General features: G+C 32.9%; 2 protein-coding genes across 5 annotated transcripts in view; both read left to right on the top strand.

Annotated features, from left to right (window-relative positions):
* The window catches only part of LOC142354058 (uncharacterized), a 469891-nt gene that overhangs the window by 160917 nt on the left and 290740 nt on the right, over positions 1 to 18234 (top strand). The window lies entirely within an intron of this gene.
* The window catches only part of LOC142354424 (uncharacterized), a 118049-nt gene continuing 100165 nt past the window's right edge, over positions 351 to 18234 (top strand). The window contains exons 1-5 of one of the 4 annotated variants that reach the window (XM_075406716.1): positions 4739 to 4756; positions 6188 to 6320; positions 9083 to 9187; positions 14106 to 14204; positions 17476 to 17574. In XM_075406716.1, coding sequence (XP_075262831.1) covers positions 6258 to 6320; positions 9083 to 9187; positions 14106 to 14204; positions 17476 to 17574 — 366 coding nt within the window. In that variant the 5' untranslated portion in view covers positions 4739 to 4756; positions 6188 to 6257. Of the gene's footprint in view, positions 600 to 3770; positions 3942 to 4738; positions 4757 to 4894; positions 4959 to 6068; positions 6321 to 9082; positions 9188 to 14105; positions 14205 to 17475; positions 17575 to 18234 lie in introns of those variants that run through there. The other 3 variants (XM_075406715.1, XM_075406717.1, XM_075406718.1) reach the window with 3 other exon arrangements.

The following is an 18234-nucleotide window of genomic DNA, read 5'->3' on the forward strand; positions in this document are numbered from 1 at the left end:
ATTTTTACTTTTTTGTATCTCCTTGAGACCTAATTTGCAACGCCCCTTTTGAAAAAGTGGAGGAATTTTATTATCCATTTTTTAGTTCTGCCTTACGGAAAAATTTATTCTTTCAACTGTTTTGCATATCTTCAAGTTACTCACTGATAAAAAAAAATTTTACGTCTTTTTAAGACCGTTATTTTGATAAGCGACAATTTTGTTTAAATCGCGATCAATATAGAATTTTTAAACGCGTTAAGAAATCGACGTTTTAGGGAAAATTTTGTTCAAGTTCACAAAATTACACTTATTGAATTCCTATTTCTCATTATTTCACACTTGACAAGGAAATTGACTTTTACGTTTTCGGTTAATTTATTTTTTTTGAAGTGCGTTGCTCGAAAAATGCTTTAAAAAGCAAAAATTACGTCACTCTAGTTTAACCTCTTAACTGTTTCATATCACTGAGTATTTTCACGTTTGTATATCTCTTATGAGTTTGTTCAGCTTCTAGTTCTGACAATTTAGATTATTAGCTGCAATTTTGTCAATATTATTTTGTCGTCTTTATAGTACACACGATGACCCACAACTCGTGGCTTAACTACGCTAACAAGGTGAGATTTTTGTCAGAATGTCGTATCTTAAAATCAATTCTTTCAGTTTGCCAATTAATCATAATCTTTTAATATGAAGACATGGCTTATTGTTTAAAAGAACACAAAATGCTCAAAAATAAACTTTCTGCTTCGTGTTACATGTGGAAAATGAGCTTGGATGATTTTTGTGGTGTGAGTGAAAAAAACCTAAGCAAAAATAGCCGATGTGTGAAAATATCAAAAACATACCGGCTGCTTAACTGTATTGTTAAAATTATCAGAGAATATTTTTAGTGAGATCATTTGTTAAACTTTTAACGCGTATTAGATGTAACTCTAGTTCATTTGGTCATGCCTAGCAGTGCATATATTTTGCAATGAAAATAGCTGACACATCTGCATAAGACGCAAACGTGATGTATGATTAAAAATTTGTAATGCCGCCTAGCTGTCAATTTGTGATCAAACAGTTGATCGTTAGAACCAAGGGGAAGGAAAGAGTTTTTTACATTAGATAATTTGGTTTATTATGTGTTTTGCTATTTGACAAAGTTTTGTGGACCCACATTCTCGACTTTCTAATATATTGCTCGAAAATTTGTATGAAATTATGGCGGCTCTGATTTGAACATAAACAGTACTTACACTTCGATTTGACGTTAATTAAAACATAATTTCTCATGTTGTTAGAACATGAATGAAGAGAAAAAAACAGAAAACCACATGGAGAATTGAAATTAACCCAAATAGTTAAGTTATGAGCATTTAATTATCTTCTGAAAATTGTTTTTTGTACTGACAGCCTTTCATCGTCAATTAATTGCTTTTCAATATTTTTTTTCAATAAAAATTGTTTAATCAACCGTGATTGAGAAAGTTAGCTGTTATTACGGAAAGTAATTCAGTATTGGAAAAAGATTGCCTCAATTTTGCAATGGAAAGTATGGAAATTATATTTTAATCTAAAATAGGCATCAAAAATTGTTTACCTAACCTCGCTGATAAAATTAGAACCGTTTGTCTGAAGTGTTTTGAATTCGGTTTTGTTTCTGTGTAACGTTCCTAGATCCCCTTATGCACGGCTGAAAACAAAACAAAACGGAAGACCCCATGTAAACAATTTATTTCTACTAAAGTAACAGCGTTCATATTTCTTTTTTAACTTGTTTTTGTGATCGGAAAATGGTCCCTCAACAACAAAACTATGTAACGTGTGAGCAATTACTTTCGCGCAACCTCAAAAAAAATCACATGAACTTTGTACAATAGAAAAAAGCAAATCTTGCATCGTATCGTAAGCAGACGGCATCGTAACTGACATTATCTTTAATTTTGTATTTTGCAATAAAACATAAAGACATGTAAAAATCAAATATCACAACGAGCCTATTTGAAAAATGCTATATATGTTATGGATAAAACTTCACATCATTCTTGTACATTATTGTTTTTTTGAACAAAATTTTTCCTTGAAATTAAATATTAGATTCCTTTATGTTTTTCATAAAAAACTTTGGGTTGACAACATCCGTTAATTTTTTTAAGAAAATGAATTATGTCCCCATAAGATTATTTTGCATACGCTCTACTCAATTTCCAATTTCCCACGTTATCAATTGAGATCTTAAAAGAATTTTATAGTATAAGAAGGTATGCGTGAAAACGTACAAAAGAGTCTTACAAAATAGTTGTGTTCTATGGGAACTAACCTGTAATGTAACCATTTTTATGTCCCATCCTATCAATGAAATCAAAAATTAGAAACATAATAAATGTTCCTTGAATTTGTCGTATAAAGGTAAGCATATACACCATTTACATCCCCGTCAAAATAATTTTATACAAAAAAATAGTGCATAGGTGTACTCAATCCTACACTCTTTTCTTTTTCTTCTACGAATTTTGCTAGATGATTCGAGAATTTTTTTTTCTTTCACAAATTTCGCTAGACCACACGCGCATGTTGTGAGATTTTTGCATGAGAAAACACTTTACCGATTATATCTTGAAAAAATTGTCTCATGATAAGTCTAAGATGTGTAAGTTTGACAACAGAGGTTGTTTAACACCATCTCCAACTCCATTTGAATTTAAAGAGAAAAAATGTTAGATTTAAATAAAAATAAAAATAACGAAATTAAATAAATATATAAATTTCATAATTCAGAGACATGGCAGAATTTCAACTTGTCTAAATTCAAACAAGAGCTAGGTTGTGTAAACTCAAGGTACCAAAAGAATCAATCAAATGATGTTTTTTCAGAATAAGTGATACTATGAAATAATGCTACAAAGGTTAAATCACCTAAAAATCACCCCGTTTATTAAAACACAAAAGGGATGTTTCTTAAAGTAAGTAAACATTTGCAGTATTATTTCATGGTCCCTCGTACTCTGAAAATCATCATTTAATTGTATCTGGTTCTAACTTATGATTTAACAAAATATTATTTTGGTTTAATTTTGACATTCTGCCATGTTTCAGAAAATATATCTCAGGTTTAAAAAAAAACTTTTTTTTCAACTTTTTTCCTCTTTCATTGCTGACAGAATCAAAATTCTTGAAACTTTCCAGTTGACGGTTGAATTTTGTTTTGTTCAAAAGCTTGAGGGCAACCAAACTTTTATAGTATATCCAAGAGTACTCGGATTTAGACTGAAGGATATCATAGTCGATTATTTTTGTTTATTTATTGTCGAAATTATTCATTTAGTCTTATCGCTTTTCCATGTCTCAATTGGCCCATTTTTAACATCATTAAATTTAATCACGCAGTTTGACCTATTTGTACCCGGACCCAGCAAAACCCTAATTAAGACTGCCCCGCGTGGAGTGGGCGGTACATTAGACCAAGGGTAAAGGGGAGGGGGGTCTTTTAGAAGATTTGATTCAGAATACATTTTATACATCGCAAATGCCAATAAAATTTGAGGGTTGGAACACATTCTCGAATGATATTGATAGGCAACAAATAAGTAGCTTTCTTAGCAGGAAATCCTTTCTCTCGAGTATTATACTGGGCGTCAAAACTAAGCTCACCCGCCGCCGACTAGCCTCACATCAGAACTACTTCAAAGATGCCGATTTATTTGAAGCTTTTCTTATTAAAGATATCATTCATAAGTCGAATTACAATAGGTAACCTTCGCTATAGGGTTTACTAATAAATATACTAATACTAAATAAGAGATTACAAGTTACTGTATCAATCTCGTTATTTTATTCTGAAATTCTGAAACGTATATTATTTTTATAACTGATTTAGATTATTATTATCATCGGTTTTTTGGATAATTTTTTATAGTATTTGCTGATTTGGGACATATTATGCGCATTATTTTATGCCAATAATCTTAAAGGTACGTTTTAATCTGCTTCTTTTGTTTATTTTCTTTGCAATCCACAAATAACGCAATCTATTCCGTCTAATTCTTTTCAACCCGATTAATTTAACCCCGCAAACTTTTCACCCCAAAACCTTTCCCAAACCCAACTTCTCAATTTTCAATGTTAGCTTCACAATTAAACTAAGAATTAAAAACGGGGTGAGATGATTGACAGGTGAAATAATCAGGGTTAAGATATAGGGGTTTAATCAGGTTAAAAATGCGAGACACTATAATACTTTGTCATTGATAAGTCTATTTTACGCAATTTTTGGAATTTTTACGCAGTTAAACTTTATAAGAAGTTAAAATTAGGTTCAATTTTAGCTTTGTCATCTTGTTAAATTAGAAAATGTTTTGTTTCGACTAACAAGTAATTTCAAACATTCTTTGTTTTTTCGTGTTTCTGTTTTTAACAAAGAATGTCTTCAATGAACAGAAACAAACAAACAAAAATTGCGCTCAAATTGGAACATTTTTCCTTAATCTGCCATTTAGCCTTTTCGTCTTTCTCGCTTAAACGAAATTCAGCCATTACTAAGGCGGTTTTTAACATTTTTTGGTCATATTTTTTGAATTGTTCATAGTTTATTACATGTTTTTTTAATCTGTCAATTTCGATAAAAGAATATTTTGACATCTTTGAAGAGACAAACTAATTTGCTTACATTTTCCTGACGCCCATTTCCAATAAAGTCCATTTTTTGGATAATTGTTCACGTTTTTCCTTCAAGTTTTCCATTCCAATTACAAATGTGAGCGGATTTTTCTGCATTTCCTGTTTCGCAGTTTGAACGAATAATCCCCATACGATTTGAATAAATTTAGTCCCGCCCTCAAGATGCATTTTTGCATTTTGACTTGTAAGCGTCCGTTTTATAATTCATTAGGCGGCGACTTTAATAAAACAATACAAATTTACTTTTAACAATTTATTATTTACTTGTGTATTTTCCGTCTATTTTATTACTTCCGCGTTCTGCACATTACGTATATATAAATCGTGACCCGTGGAAAAAACAATTAAAATGGATCTTTTCTGTTTGTGCCCACCCCCCCCCCCCCCCCCCCACCCCCAGCTTAGGTGTATATTATTTGCAAATCCAGACGCACGTGCCATATTTTTACATAACGAATTACTATGTAATAACACGTGCTCTGTAACGGGGGGGGGGGGGCACAACCTAATGGCGTACTGGGTGGGGGGGGGGAGGGGGAGGGGGGCACAAACGGAAAAGATCCGAAATTTATATCTTGTTACGTAATAAGTTACATATTGCTACCTTGCCCAATACCATTCTGTTACATAATATATCTGTTAGCGGTAAAAGCGCAATAACGCCAGTTACGTAATTGTCACACGATTGAGTTTTTTCCAAAGTGACGTCTAAAACAGGAACAGATCAAACTAACAGGCGGATCTTAGCTGGGGAAAGAAATTGATTCCTATTGAAGTCGCGCCCTAAATTACCTGCAAAGGTCTTAAACTCTTTTTGAAGCAATTTTTCCCTATTTTTTTTCAATTCCGTCCATTTTAACAAATTTTCCTGTAATCTTTTTTAAAACACGTTTAGGGCACATTTTAAACGCGACTGCTTTAATGGCTTTTTTGACAATGTGGAATTTTTTGGGTTAAATGCCTTTTAGCATTTTGGAGCAGTATATGTCAATTTAATACAAGTCAAAAGGCTAAAGGGATTAAAAATTTACACTATCTTTTACACATATCTGCGAAAAAGATAGCCACTTTATAGTAATTGCTTCGAGCTACCTTGCTACCCTGGCAATAAATTTAATTCCAGTTTTCAACTTGACCTGTAGCTTGTTTTCGCACTCTTTCGCCTGTTTACATGTACACCCCCCTAACCTCACCAAGTTTGAAAAAATGGATCTTTTCCATTTGTGCGCCCCTGCCCCCAGCTTAGTGGGTGCATATTATTTGCACCCCCCAGACGCACGTGTCATATTTTTACATAATAATTTACCATGTAATGACATGTGCTCTGTATCTGGGGGGGGGGGGGGGGGTGCATAACGTAATGAGGGGGGCGGGGGGCACAAACGGAAAAGATCCAAAAAATTGAGTACCAATATCTCTAGTACTTTTAAAAAAAACATAGTTCCTTGAATCTGAAAACAAGATAACAGTCTTGAGGCTGTTTAATGTATCATTATTTGTAAATGTCGAATAAATTGAAACTCCCGTTTATTATTCAAAGCCTTTTTGTAACCCCTCGATCCTTTTATTTTTAATTATTTCATATTTTATCTGAAGTATTTGTTGCCATTATGTTTAGCAGCATAACAATATACAATAGAAAACGTTCGCCGCATCAATGCAGCAATAACACGGTAAGTTGACTTTCTTCTAAAGAAAATCAGAGTAGTTTTTGAACTTCTTTGAATTTCTTTTAGAGCTAGAATTGAATGTAGCGTTTCAAAATCTTTTGTTTTATTTCAAAACATTTTTTTACGACTCAATAAACGGATTTTTAATTTTTGTCTCACTGTGTTGACTTAATATTGAATTCGACAATTTTTTAAAAAGTAAAGTATTTAAAAGCAAACAAATATAAGCGGATTTTTTTGTTCTGACAAACAGCCTAGAGACTTTTTTTACAAAAAAGACTTTGAGGGCAGATGTGATCAAATGTTCTAATTAAAAAAAAGAAATTTGTAGCTGAGTTCTATTTTTAATTATCAGAGAAGGAGTCACTTCAATAAAATATGAATTTTTTTTAGCTTCAAATCTCGCTACAACTTGAAACGAGCCAGTTCATTGTTTTTCATTCAATTTTTTTACATCCATTTGAGTAATTTATGCATACCAGAAAAAAATACTCAAAACGTATAAAAATAGCTCATTGAAGTACTGCTGGATTTGGGACAAACAGAAGTTAACAACAACAGTCGCGTGAATTTTAACTTTAAAGACTCTATTTGATATCTGGGTTAAGTTTTATCAACGTTCTTACAGCTCAAAAGAGTTTTACTTTTAATATACAACAGAAACTATGAAAATTTGAAATCAGTAAACTTGAAATTTTCTTCTGAATATGATATAATTAGCGGTAGAGAAAGAGATCAGTGGTTAAAATTACGTTAAATAGGTTTACGAACGGTATTAAAAACCACCTTCCTACTCCTATTATAACCAACAATCTGCTCAGTGCAGCTTAACTAACTGTTCACCGTAATTTGTGCGAGTTTCTAAAACTACACGTTGTTTTGCTTTGCACTTGCAGTGGTGGCCCATCCTATAAATGAACGCAAAAACTTTTTTCCCCTTTCAATTCTAGTTCCTGGGAAAAATAATTACTTGAAATTCATTTTCTAGCCTTTTCCCAAGTTTGATTTTTGCAAGCAAACAAAATCATTCATGTTTCTAACTTTTTCGATTGCGTCCTAAAAGCCTAAAATTTTATGTTTAATGAATTTGAATATTAAATTTGAATATTAAGGTTTTGGTCATAAAGAAAGTGATCAGAAACCTATATTAAAATGTAAAATCAGTTTGAACAACATTGATTTTGAAAAAATGAAAAAAAGTGTGAGCCAGAGTATAGTCCTGTGCTGTAATGCTTTAAAAAACGGTTTTGTTTATTATTTATCCAAGCTGCTTGTAGAGGTCTCATGCTGTATAAAAAGTAAAGTGACGACGATAATCTTGTGCGATGTTTTTCACACTAGTGTAAACATTTCAACTGGTTTATTCATCCCGAAAAGGTCTAGGGAATAAACCATCAAGGAAAAAAAGTCACATAGTTTTAAATACGAAGTAAAACCCCAAGGAAAACAACCCCATGGAAGTAAACCTCTACTTGAATTTTGGTCGTGATTTGAACTAAGGCATGGCATGGCCGCAGCTCGTTGAAAAACAAGTGAGGTATATTTCAGTGGGGGGGGGGTTATTTCAGTTGGGTTTTTTTCGTGGGATTTAATATCTATCTGAAATTAAATTGGTCAATGGGTTTTTCCGTGAGTTTTTTTCCAAAATTGATTGCGGACAGCATTTGACTGAAAGCCGAAAACAATTTTTGTAACAAGTTAAATAAATTCACTGACATTCGTGTTTCTCAAGTCTGCATAAATATACTGCAAAATAGTTGGCGCAAAAGCAACGTAAAACTTGCACTCAAAAATTTTAATAATAACATTTTTTAGTTATTGCTATATTTTCTTGATAACAACAGTAAAAAATTTTATAAAATAACAGCTCAGCTACCTGTTTTTTTCCTAACAGAAAAATTCTTAAAACCAATTGTTACCTTCGTTTAATTGTTTAAGATATCGACGTGATTTGAGAGTAATGCGGACTTCTTTCCAATAATGCAGTTTATCAGATATGAAAGGAATATTGATAAACGTTGAAATAATTGTGAAGGGCAAACTGAAGATGCTAAACTGACTTAGAGTGTTCTCTTTTCGGGTATTGACTTTTGTTCTGGAAGGCTGGCCAATAAGGTTTTAAGTAAAGTTTCAGTGCGTTGTCAATGATCAGTGATAATAACTATCTACTCCCCTCCCGCACCTTCTCCTACAAGCTACCACCTACTTTTTTTCATTTGCATAAGTGAATGTATTTAATGCTTTGGCCTGCTTGGTACTACTTAAATTTTCGTTGCTTTTAAGAGTTAATTGTTTTTTTTCATGCATTAAGCAATTTTGGATGCATAGAGTTATTTTAATATAAAATACTACCTATAAATTGTTCATAACATTTGAGAATTGTTTCCTTTTCCCCCAAGAACGCATTTTCTATTTTCATAACTCATTTTCTCAAGCTAATTACACTCGTTCGATAAGCAACCCGGTTGATTTCAAATTATGAAAAATTTCCTGGCTCTTGTTTTATCTCGTTACGCTTCATAACTTACATCTTTCCTTCAAAAAAATTTTGATAAAAACGTTTTTTTCAAATTTTTTTTGAAGGAAAGATGTAAGTTATGAAGCATAACCGTTCGGTTAACTTTTTACGTGTTCACAAATACGAGAAAAAAAGGATCCAGAAAATTTTTCATTATATAAAAAAAAGAGCAATTATAGTTGACATAATAGAAATTGGAAATTTGCTGAACACTAAAATTGTAAAACTGTGATGTTATTTTTTTCAGGTTGGTAGAAGTCCCCTTCACATTGCAGCTCAGAGCAACCATCTGGACGTGTTGAAAACCCTCATCACACCAGGATTTGACTGGACGTCGTCAGCTTTGGACTCTGTAAGTCGCCACACCGAACCAGATCTTTACCTGACCAAAGCCGAACCTTTGGAAAAATATTAATTTTTCAAAATATGATTATAGCACGCTATTCATGAGGCATTTTATCACGAATATTCTGAAACTATCGATTAAAATTGCATCCGAAAAAATATCAAACATGAGGCCAAATGCGCGATTGAAGCGCTCAGACATTGAAAATTTTATGTACTGTTTTTCTCACAACCAAGAATTTTTCATATAGAAATTTAGTAAACTCAATGTTAAAAGGGTTGAATTTATTTGCTTTTGCTATGACTAACAAAAAAAGTGAAAGTTGATTCGGTGAAAGTTACATGATCTATAAGCTGGGGAGAGAAAAAACAGAACAACACCTTTTTCTAGATCGTGTTTTCCTGAAACTCTATACAACCCAAGTTGTCACCCTATCTATAACACAAATGGTTTAATCATGTGTTTTTACATCACGTTTTTGAACTCAAAACATTTCTTTTTTCAAAAAGGTAAATAAATAAAATAACCAAAAAGATAAGAAAACTGAGAGAGGGCTAAGGATTAGAAAACAAGAAGCACTATTTCCCAAAGTATAAAAGTATATTTTTGTCAGAACTACCTTTAGATGTATTACCACAGATGACAATTGAGGGTCAATTTTATACATAAATGACGCCAGCTCTCAGCACATTTTATTGTATTTGCGTTAATAGTAACTTTCGGTTTTAAATCATCCATGTTCGAGAAAAATAGTGGCTCTGCTCTATCAGCATTCAATGTCAGTTGATTAACCATCGAGTACCTTCCAGTCTGTAATAAACTGCTTTCAGTTTTGTTAGCAATTCTACCCATGGTTCTTATTGACATATTATGCTAAGATGTACAATCTCAAAGTCAATTTTTGCATATAAAGACAACTATCAAATCCGAAAATTGGGCATTTTGGAAATTTATAAGGGAACCAATTTTTTCAGACATCTTGAAACCTATTGTGGCGCAATGTGAACATTATTGAGGAAAAGAATGTACTAGATCATTTGTCAGCGTTGAGAAGTTGCAACACTCCGCTTTCGAAAGAAGATTTTGTTTGAAATTGATTTGAATGCTTTTGCAAGACCTAAAGAAATTCGCTGCAGCGTTTGTTCAGTTTTCAATGTTTTTATTACATTCTCAAAGAAAATTAATACTGCATCTGCTGACGATATTTTTGTTTTCCAAACTTCTCTTTATTCAACAGATCGTTTTGATTGATGTAATCCATCTTTTGTGTGAGCAGAGGTTTCTCAGAAAATTAAGCAAATGCAGGTTGGACCGATATTAGACAATCGTTGATCATCTGTATGATTGATCTTTTTGATGAGTTGGTTTGATATTTGCATGATCGTCCGTCTGCTTGGAATACGTCTGTTTGAATTTCAGACACAATAGCATCTATGTGGTGATTTTCTAATTTTTAATTGATTCAACAAAATGCCTTAAAAATCAATATTTGTGCTGTGCTTTTCTAAGACTTTGGTTCAGAATATTAAGGCGTTTTGGAACTCTTGGAAAATATCTTTGTTTTGAGCGAATTTTTCTGCTCTTAATTTTTTAAATCACTCTGAGATCCATGTTTTAGCTGTTTTCCGTTTTGTTTCAATGAAGAATTACAGATTTATGTGGGTACATTTTGTTTTTATGCTCAATAAAGTTTGTGAACATTCAACCACAATTTTCTTGTTGTTATATAGGTTACCATTCCGTAAATCCAATTCTCTATTGAAAATAAATTAATATAAATTATTACAAATTAATATTAAATTAAGTCTCTAAGATAAAAAAATTTTTCGCAATTCGTGTTTCTTTTCCATTAGGACGATCTTCGTTGCTCTCAATGATCTTTAGCTGACTCTGATAAAATATGATGTTATGGTTGCCATCATTGCGCGTTAAACACTTTTGTGAGAAAGAGTAAGCGTGTGCACATTTGTCACGTTTAGTGTGCACATTTGTCACGCTCATTGCCAAATCAGGTGGAAAGTTATCAAGCTTTTTTGTCTCTGTTGTGTTGAATTTGTCAATGTTGCATTTTTACTTGGATTTGACGAAATGGTCACAAAATATTTATAGTATTCAGAGGTTCATTAATTTCGAGCCTTTTTAGCTCAACTTGTGATAGTTGTCTGAATTTCTTTCCTTCGTTTAACATTGAAGTGTTTAGGAATCCGAATTCTAGCAATCCCACCCCTCTGTTCCACATTTGGTTTTGGTTTGAACGTTATGTGAGAAAAGAAGTTCAGTGCTATTAGTTACCATAGTTTCTTGCTGTTCTGTAATCCTTGTTTCAGTTCTTATTTGGATAGTTATCAATGTAGTTTTGAATTAATTTTGAGAGGTTTTTGCTAGAGAAGTGAAACCCCGGAGAAAGAGACACGACGAAAAAGGGGCGTTCAAAGTTTAAAACACAAGGCTTGCAGGAAGGAGACGCTGATTTGAATCCGGTACTTGTCCGTTTTAGACTAATGCTTAGACCTCCCTTACTACTTGTTCATAATCTCTACCTTAAAATTTTTAAAACAGTTTTTTTTTCAATTTTTAAATCAGATTCACTTCACAATGTTTTCATTTTGTAAACTTAGTGATTTTAAGTGCCCCACTCGATTTCGAATGGTTATATTGCAAGATTCTGGCAGATTCTGCCAGAATCTTGCAAGATTATGCATAATCTTGCAAGATTTCTGCGAGAACCTTGCAAGATAACCATTCATTCTGCAAGAATCTTGCAGGATAACCATTAATTCTACCAGAATCTTGCAAGATAACCATTCGTTCTGCTAGAAACTTGCTAGATAACCATTTTTCTGTCAGAAAACTGCAAGATAGCTATTTTTCCAGAATCTTACAAGATAATCATTTCTCTATCTGAATCCTCTAATATATCCACTATTTTGCACAAGATCGTACAAGATGAATTGATTAAAGCGAGTAATTCTGACAGCAAGAAAATTGCGCGAAAGCTCTTTTACAGTCCTTCGAAGCTCAACAAAATGGCAGGCCGTGAATAATCACATTTTTTGGGCATTGGCAAGAAAACTTAAGCGTAAGGAGTTGAAATATATGAAAGGAAGTGGTTTAAGATGCTAAGAATAATATCACATAATTTTTTCATAAGAAAAGGTAATCCAGAAGTGTAGTTTTGTAAATCATAATAAAGTTGAAAGAAAATAGTTTTTAATAGCAATTCATTTTGTGTTAACAGTTCTCAAAGGCAGATTTTATTTTGTTTTCTTCAGATAATTCAGATTTCCAGACTTAAAATCTGTTTAAGTTTATTAGTTTTCTTAGAAAAAACGCAACTGGTTTTTAAGTAAATTTCTGCTCAAAATGAGATGTGTTGCTTGAATGAGAGCCAATAAGAGGACAGCTCGACCGGAACGAACTTGCAAGAATCTTGCAAGTTAACCATTTTTCTGGCAGATCTTGTAGGATAACCAGTTTTCTGCCAGATCTTGCAAGATAGGCTCTTTTTGCAAGATTCTGGTAGAATCTTGCAAGATAACCATCTGGTCTCGACTGGGGTGGTGAAATTTTTGTTTCCACTGTTTAAAAGAGCTATAAAAAGTATTTCACCGCTACCGACAGAAAGCAGTGACAATAAACCTCAATCCGCATGTTTTCGCAATAACATGAAGCTAATCTTATTTAAATACAAAAAGAACACAAAAGAAATTAATTTCATTTCCACTCAATTATTAGTCTTTTAGTGGAAATGATTTTTTTTCTTTCTCACCATTTTCACCACATTCTAATTGCTAAAAAAATAATTGTTAAATTTCTAGGCAATTTTACCGATGACACCTCGAACAGAGCAATTTTAACATTTCGGCCAGTAACAGTGCATTTGTCCCAAGTTGTTTTTTTGACAGATTAGAAATTTATACCTGGCTAAACTTTTGACTCGCTCACTTGCAAGTTAGCAGGGCTATTAATCACATATCAACTCACGAAAAGGAGAGGCCTCATCGATAAACACAAATCCCCCCCCCCCCGTTGTTCGAAGCGGAAAAAGGGAATTGCTTCTAATTTGATAACGGCACCCACACAACTGCAACGGCCCATGATAGAGTTCGAGTGATACTTAACTGTCAAATTTAAATTTGAGATTAAATTAGGGAATTATATTCGCTAATATGCCCCTAAGTTGTTATTTTAGTGACTAATCAAATCAAATAAAAATAATAATAAGATCACATTGTAGATGTATGAGCATTCGAAATTTATATTGCATAGTAAATAAATCATATTAGCTAAAAAGAAATCTTAAAATATAATGAAAAAATAACTTAAGATACTAAAGTATTCATTTTAATTTTTCTGACAAAATAATAGTTGAAACTGAAAAGATACAGGGGAAAATGTTTCTTGTCTGTAGTGACTAATTAAGTCAAGGCCGGCTGGAAAAATTTTGTAAGAAAGTCACCATAAATTTCAACTCAAAATCCCTACATAATTTTAAGCTGAAAAAAGTGATGAAATTTATAAAAATACGTCGAAAAGCGCTGTTTTTTTAAAGATCAGATGCTTAAGCTACTTTCTGCGACCTCACCAAATTTGTAGCATAATTTCAGCCTATATTCACCGTATTTCTCACATTAACATGCTATGACAGTGGATCAACACCGAGACATTTTTCTGCGTTTTTCCGGAATTCAGCAGAAATGATGACTTTAAAGCTTGCCATTTAATGGGAACCTTGTCCAACTCTTTCTAGATTTTGCTTCTCACAAGACGAGAGTCTTGAATCTGGTCTGGTTAGAGGTTGAAAATAGAAACCCTCATCCTGAGAAATGTCTTAAAATATCTTTTCGTCTTTAGTCTTTATTTATTTGTTTATTTATTTATTTATTTGATTTATTAGTTGACTTATTTTGGTTGAATTGTTTAGCTCGGTTGTACTCCTCTCCACCTGGCAGCCATCCATGGTCACCTAGACGTCATCAAATTCCTCCTCAAGGAGAACTGTCCAGTCAACTACCAAAACCAGGTAATTATACCAGGAACGAATTTATAGTCTTAATATGACCAATCAGTACTGATCACAACTTATCTCAGGTCTTAAAAAAGCCACTGAAAGTGGCAGTCTTCTTCATTCATTACGAAATGAAAGCAAACCAACAATAAAAACTGTTCTCAATGCTTGACCCAAGTCTAAAAAGTGACATGGTCTGATGCAGTAAAGATCCAAGAATTGCAATTTCACTGAATCAGTACCGATTAAAAACTCAGTCACTAATAAAACTAAAATAAATATTGGCTACAACTTTCCACATTTTGAGCACGCACCCGCTTTTAGAAAAATGCAACAGAAAGTACCGAAGTACGCCGTTTTTACATTCTTTGTTTAATTGAACAATCACTATATCTTCAAAGGGGTTTCTGGCACCACACAACTTGTATTTGGTTAGATTTTTCAACAAAAATGTGTTAATTTTGGAAAAATTTTTGTTGTTGCTTGTGAATTAAGAATATTGTTCAGATCTTTTTTATAAAAGCAATCTTTTAGCAAAAAACCGTAAACCATCAAAAACTTTTGTTGTTTTTTTACAATTCAAAGAATTTGAATTGTATTGGGGCGCTGTCTTTTTTTTAAGATCTGTTCACACATTTTCATGATTTTTGAAGTCAAATTGGAGTAGTGATTTTGGTCACGCCGAAACAGGAAGTGGAGCGAAAAAGCGAGTGGTTTTGCGGCGTGAATTGTTTTCGCTCCAAATTTAAAGTAGAGTGAGAAAACGGTGTTTGAACAAAAATTGGCTTTCTCGCTAGTGGTTTTTTGTTCACATGCGGCAATTTGACTTTGATTTTTACTGTTTTTTTCGTTTTTTTGGATCGGATTTTTTTCTAAATGGTTTTACCAATCCATTCATAGTCCGTTCTAGGTCTAGTTTTCTGTTTAGTCAATGAAAATTCTTTGAATTGTACGTCAGGACTTGTCCTGCTATGTTTTTATTTTTCCAGCAATGTCTCTATAAATCAGCATCTACTTCGGTTCTAGGTTCCTATTTCCTGTACAGCAATTTTCACTTCAATTATAGTTTGCTTAGTTTTACAGCTGTATAGTTGTTTTAGAAATTTGATCAAATTATAGCAAATATGAGATCATCAACTTTTTTATTTTTCATGTGAAAAGTGAGCAAGCGAGTGCATAACTCTCGAAGACCTGATCTGGCTCAGAGAGGAAAAGTAAAACATTGACATCACTAGATTTTTGGTGACATCACTTTTTGGTGACATCACTAGATTTTTGGTGACATCACTACAAACAATTCTGATTTTTGGTTTTCTTTTGGTTTTAGAGTTGAAGAAAAAAGTACATGACTTTCCACCAATCTTTTCAGTGCTAACACAGACGGTATCAAGACAAAATACCCAATGCCAATATAATGAACTACTAAATTGTTGAAACTAAACGAAAATTTATAACGCATAATATTTAGCTACTCCATTAGTGCTCAGCCTCAACGGCCCGTGGAAACCATCACAACCGAACATTGGATTAATTTATCAGCATAATTTTGAAAACAAATGATGATTGTTATTCGAATCGTGTTAACGATAATTGTTCAGGACACTCTACTGATTCTGACTAGCAACAAATTAACATGTTTCTTACAATTTTTTTTTATAATAGATGTGAATATTTGAGTTTTTTTTATATCTTCTTTTATAGCTGGGTTTCTACAGCGATATGTTTTCACTCGAAATATCTTGTTTTCAAAAATAATTTGGATGTGTTCACTATTCTGACCAATATTCTCTTCCATTGATAGATTCTTTTAATTCTCGTTTAGGTAAATGTTGTCAAGAACTGTCATGGTACGCGTTCAGTTTAAATACATTTGTCAGGAATTTATTTAAAAAAGCAAAATAACATTGTATTAAGGGGATTCAGAAAGCATTACCATGCTACAAAAAACCTAGAAATTCGCTATCATTGCCACCACAAAAAATAGCATATGCACCAGAAAAATACATTACTATGCACTAATTAGGTAATCTGCCAATTTGGCTCTATGTGAATCTGTTATAAACGTTGGTAAGCTCTTAGCTAATCAGGAAGAACGATAAAGTTTGTTTTTGCCTATAAAACCAAAGTAAAAATGTTGGGTCTTTTACATCCCCCCAGTACGTTATGCCCCCCCCCCCAACTACAGTGCACGTGCCATTACATAGTAAATCTTTATGTAAAAATATGGCACTTGCGTCTGGGGGGTGCAAATACTATGCACCCACTAAGCTGGGGGAAGTGGCACAAACGAAAAAATTCCAAACATTGTTTAAATTGGTACGAAATGAATTTTGTCTTCTCCAGTTTTCAAAAGACCGTGAAAGTGTTTGATTTCTGAGCAATTGATTTCGCTTATTTATTTTGTTAGGATTTATATATGTGGTGTGTGTATGTTTTTTTTTGTGTGTGCTGGTGTGTATGACTTGCATGTTGACGGCAAACAGACAAAAACAGTGTACCTTCATTTATGAGCTGTTGAAAGTTCATTATCATTAGGACACAAGCTTATCCTTGATTAGATCTTTCACTCGGCAGAAGACGGCTCAAGCATTTCTTTGCGTTTTTTGGACCTATCCTATTTTGGCGCCCAGCTTAGTGGGCTAATACTTTTTACGCCCCCCAGGCGCACGTGCTGTTTTTTTACAGTGCTGTTTTTAGTAACGCGCTATTTAAAAATAAATAACTTGTAAATGGGGGGCCGATACAGAATAGATCCGTTTTTTAACGCAAATGCGTACTAACACTTTTAGAAGCATCGATGTCAATCTCGAAAGACTCAGCAAGGCACAGAAATTCATGGTAGATTCTTAAAAAATGCGTTTTTCACCAGCCTGGAAAAATTATCTATATACTCTTGATGATTTGCTTTCTTACAGTTTTCTTAAAAATAACTTTAGCTGGTTGTTCCGAAAACTTTTTTAAAACATTTTCTTCGGTCAGTTTTTGCTGTTACAATTTTGCATTAGTACTTGTTTTCTCAAACTCTCAAAAGTTAAATTTTTTTGAAGTTTCGACCGAATTCTTGGAAGTTGATTTTTGCATATGGCTTCTAAATGTTTTTTTGAAAAACATTCAAGTTAATTTAACATCATACAACTATTATGAAAGATGCATGTCAACAATTTTTCATAGCCAGAACAGTAGGATTTTGTAATTTAAAATTATTTCAGCTCTGTGGTCAATCCGGTCATTAAAATGGAGTTTTTGAGAATAATTCTCAATTTTGTGGAATTGTTGTTTGTTTCAGTTTGGCAACACGGCCCTGCACGAGTGCTGCTACAGAGGTCACGCTAAGGTTGCCAAGTATCTCATTCAGAAGAAAGGGGACAAATCAATTCAAAATCAGGTGAAAAAAAAACAAACAAGTTGCTTTTCAGTTTTACTTAAAACAAATCACATCAATATAATAAAGTACACTCCACTGCAATTTTTCAAGATAATCGAGTCAAATCTTAACAAGAGTTTATAATTCCCTTCCAATAGTTCTAACTCGATTAATTAAATTTATGGAAAGAATGCAGCTGAACTTTGTTATGTCATGGATTTTTAGAAGGTCTCTCCATTTTAGGGTTCCAAAAGACAGATCACAAGATGGCTGGAAATTCTTACAGTAGTAAGAGAAAAAATACTGCTATAATAAATTTCAAGCACCGTTTAATCTGTTTGTTGGAACCCCATCATGCAGAGACTTTAAGTTATTAGTTTATTAAATAATTTAATTAATTATAACCCTTTAAGTAATTAATTGACCCTTTAACCCTTTAATTTACCCTTTAAGTAATTAAGTTATTACCCTATTCGAACTTTTTGATTTGAGACGATGTGATTGTAGCGAACTATTTTTTTAAATTTATTACTATTATCTTTCCATTTTCTGTACAATCTTATTGGCATGCTATCCTATATCTGACATTGAAATTAAAGTTTTTCTTCCGCAATCATGTAAAATAAGCGCCACGAAAGACTAATAGAAACGAAAATCAAGCTTGCAAATTAAGAACTCAAA

The sequence above is a fragment of the Convolutriloba macropyga genome, chromosome 15 (genome assembly GCF_964194025.1).
Source record: "Convolutriloba macropyga chromosome 15, txConMacr16.3, whole genome shotgun sequence".
NCBI lineage: Eukaryota > Metazoa > Xenacoelomorpha > Acoela > Convolutidae > Convolutriloba > Convolutriloba macropyga.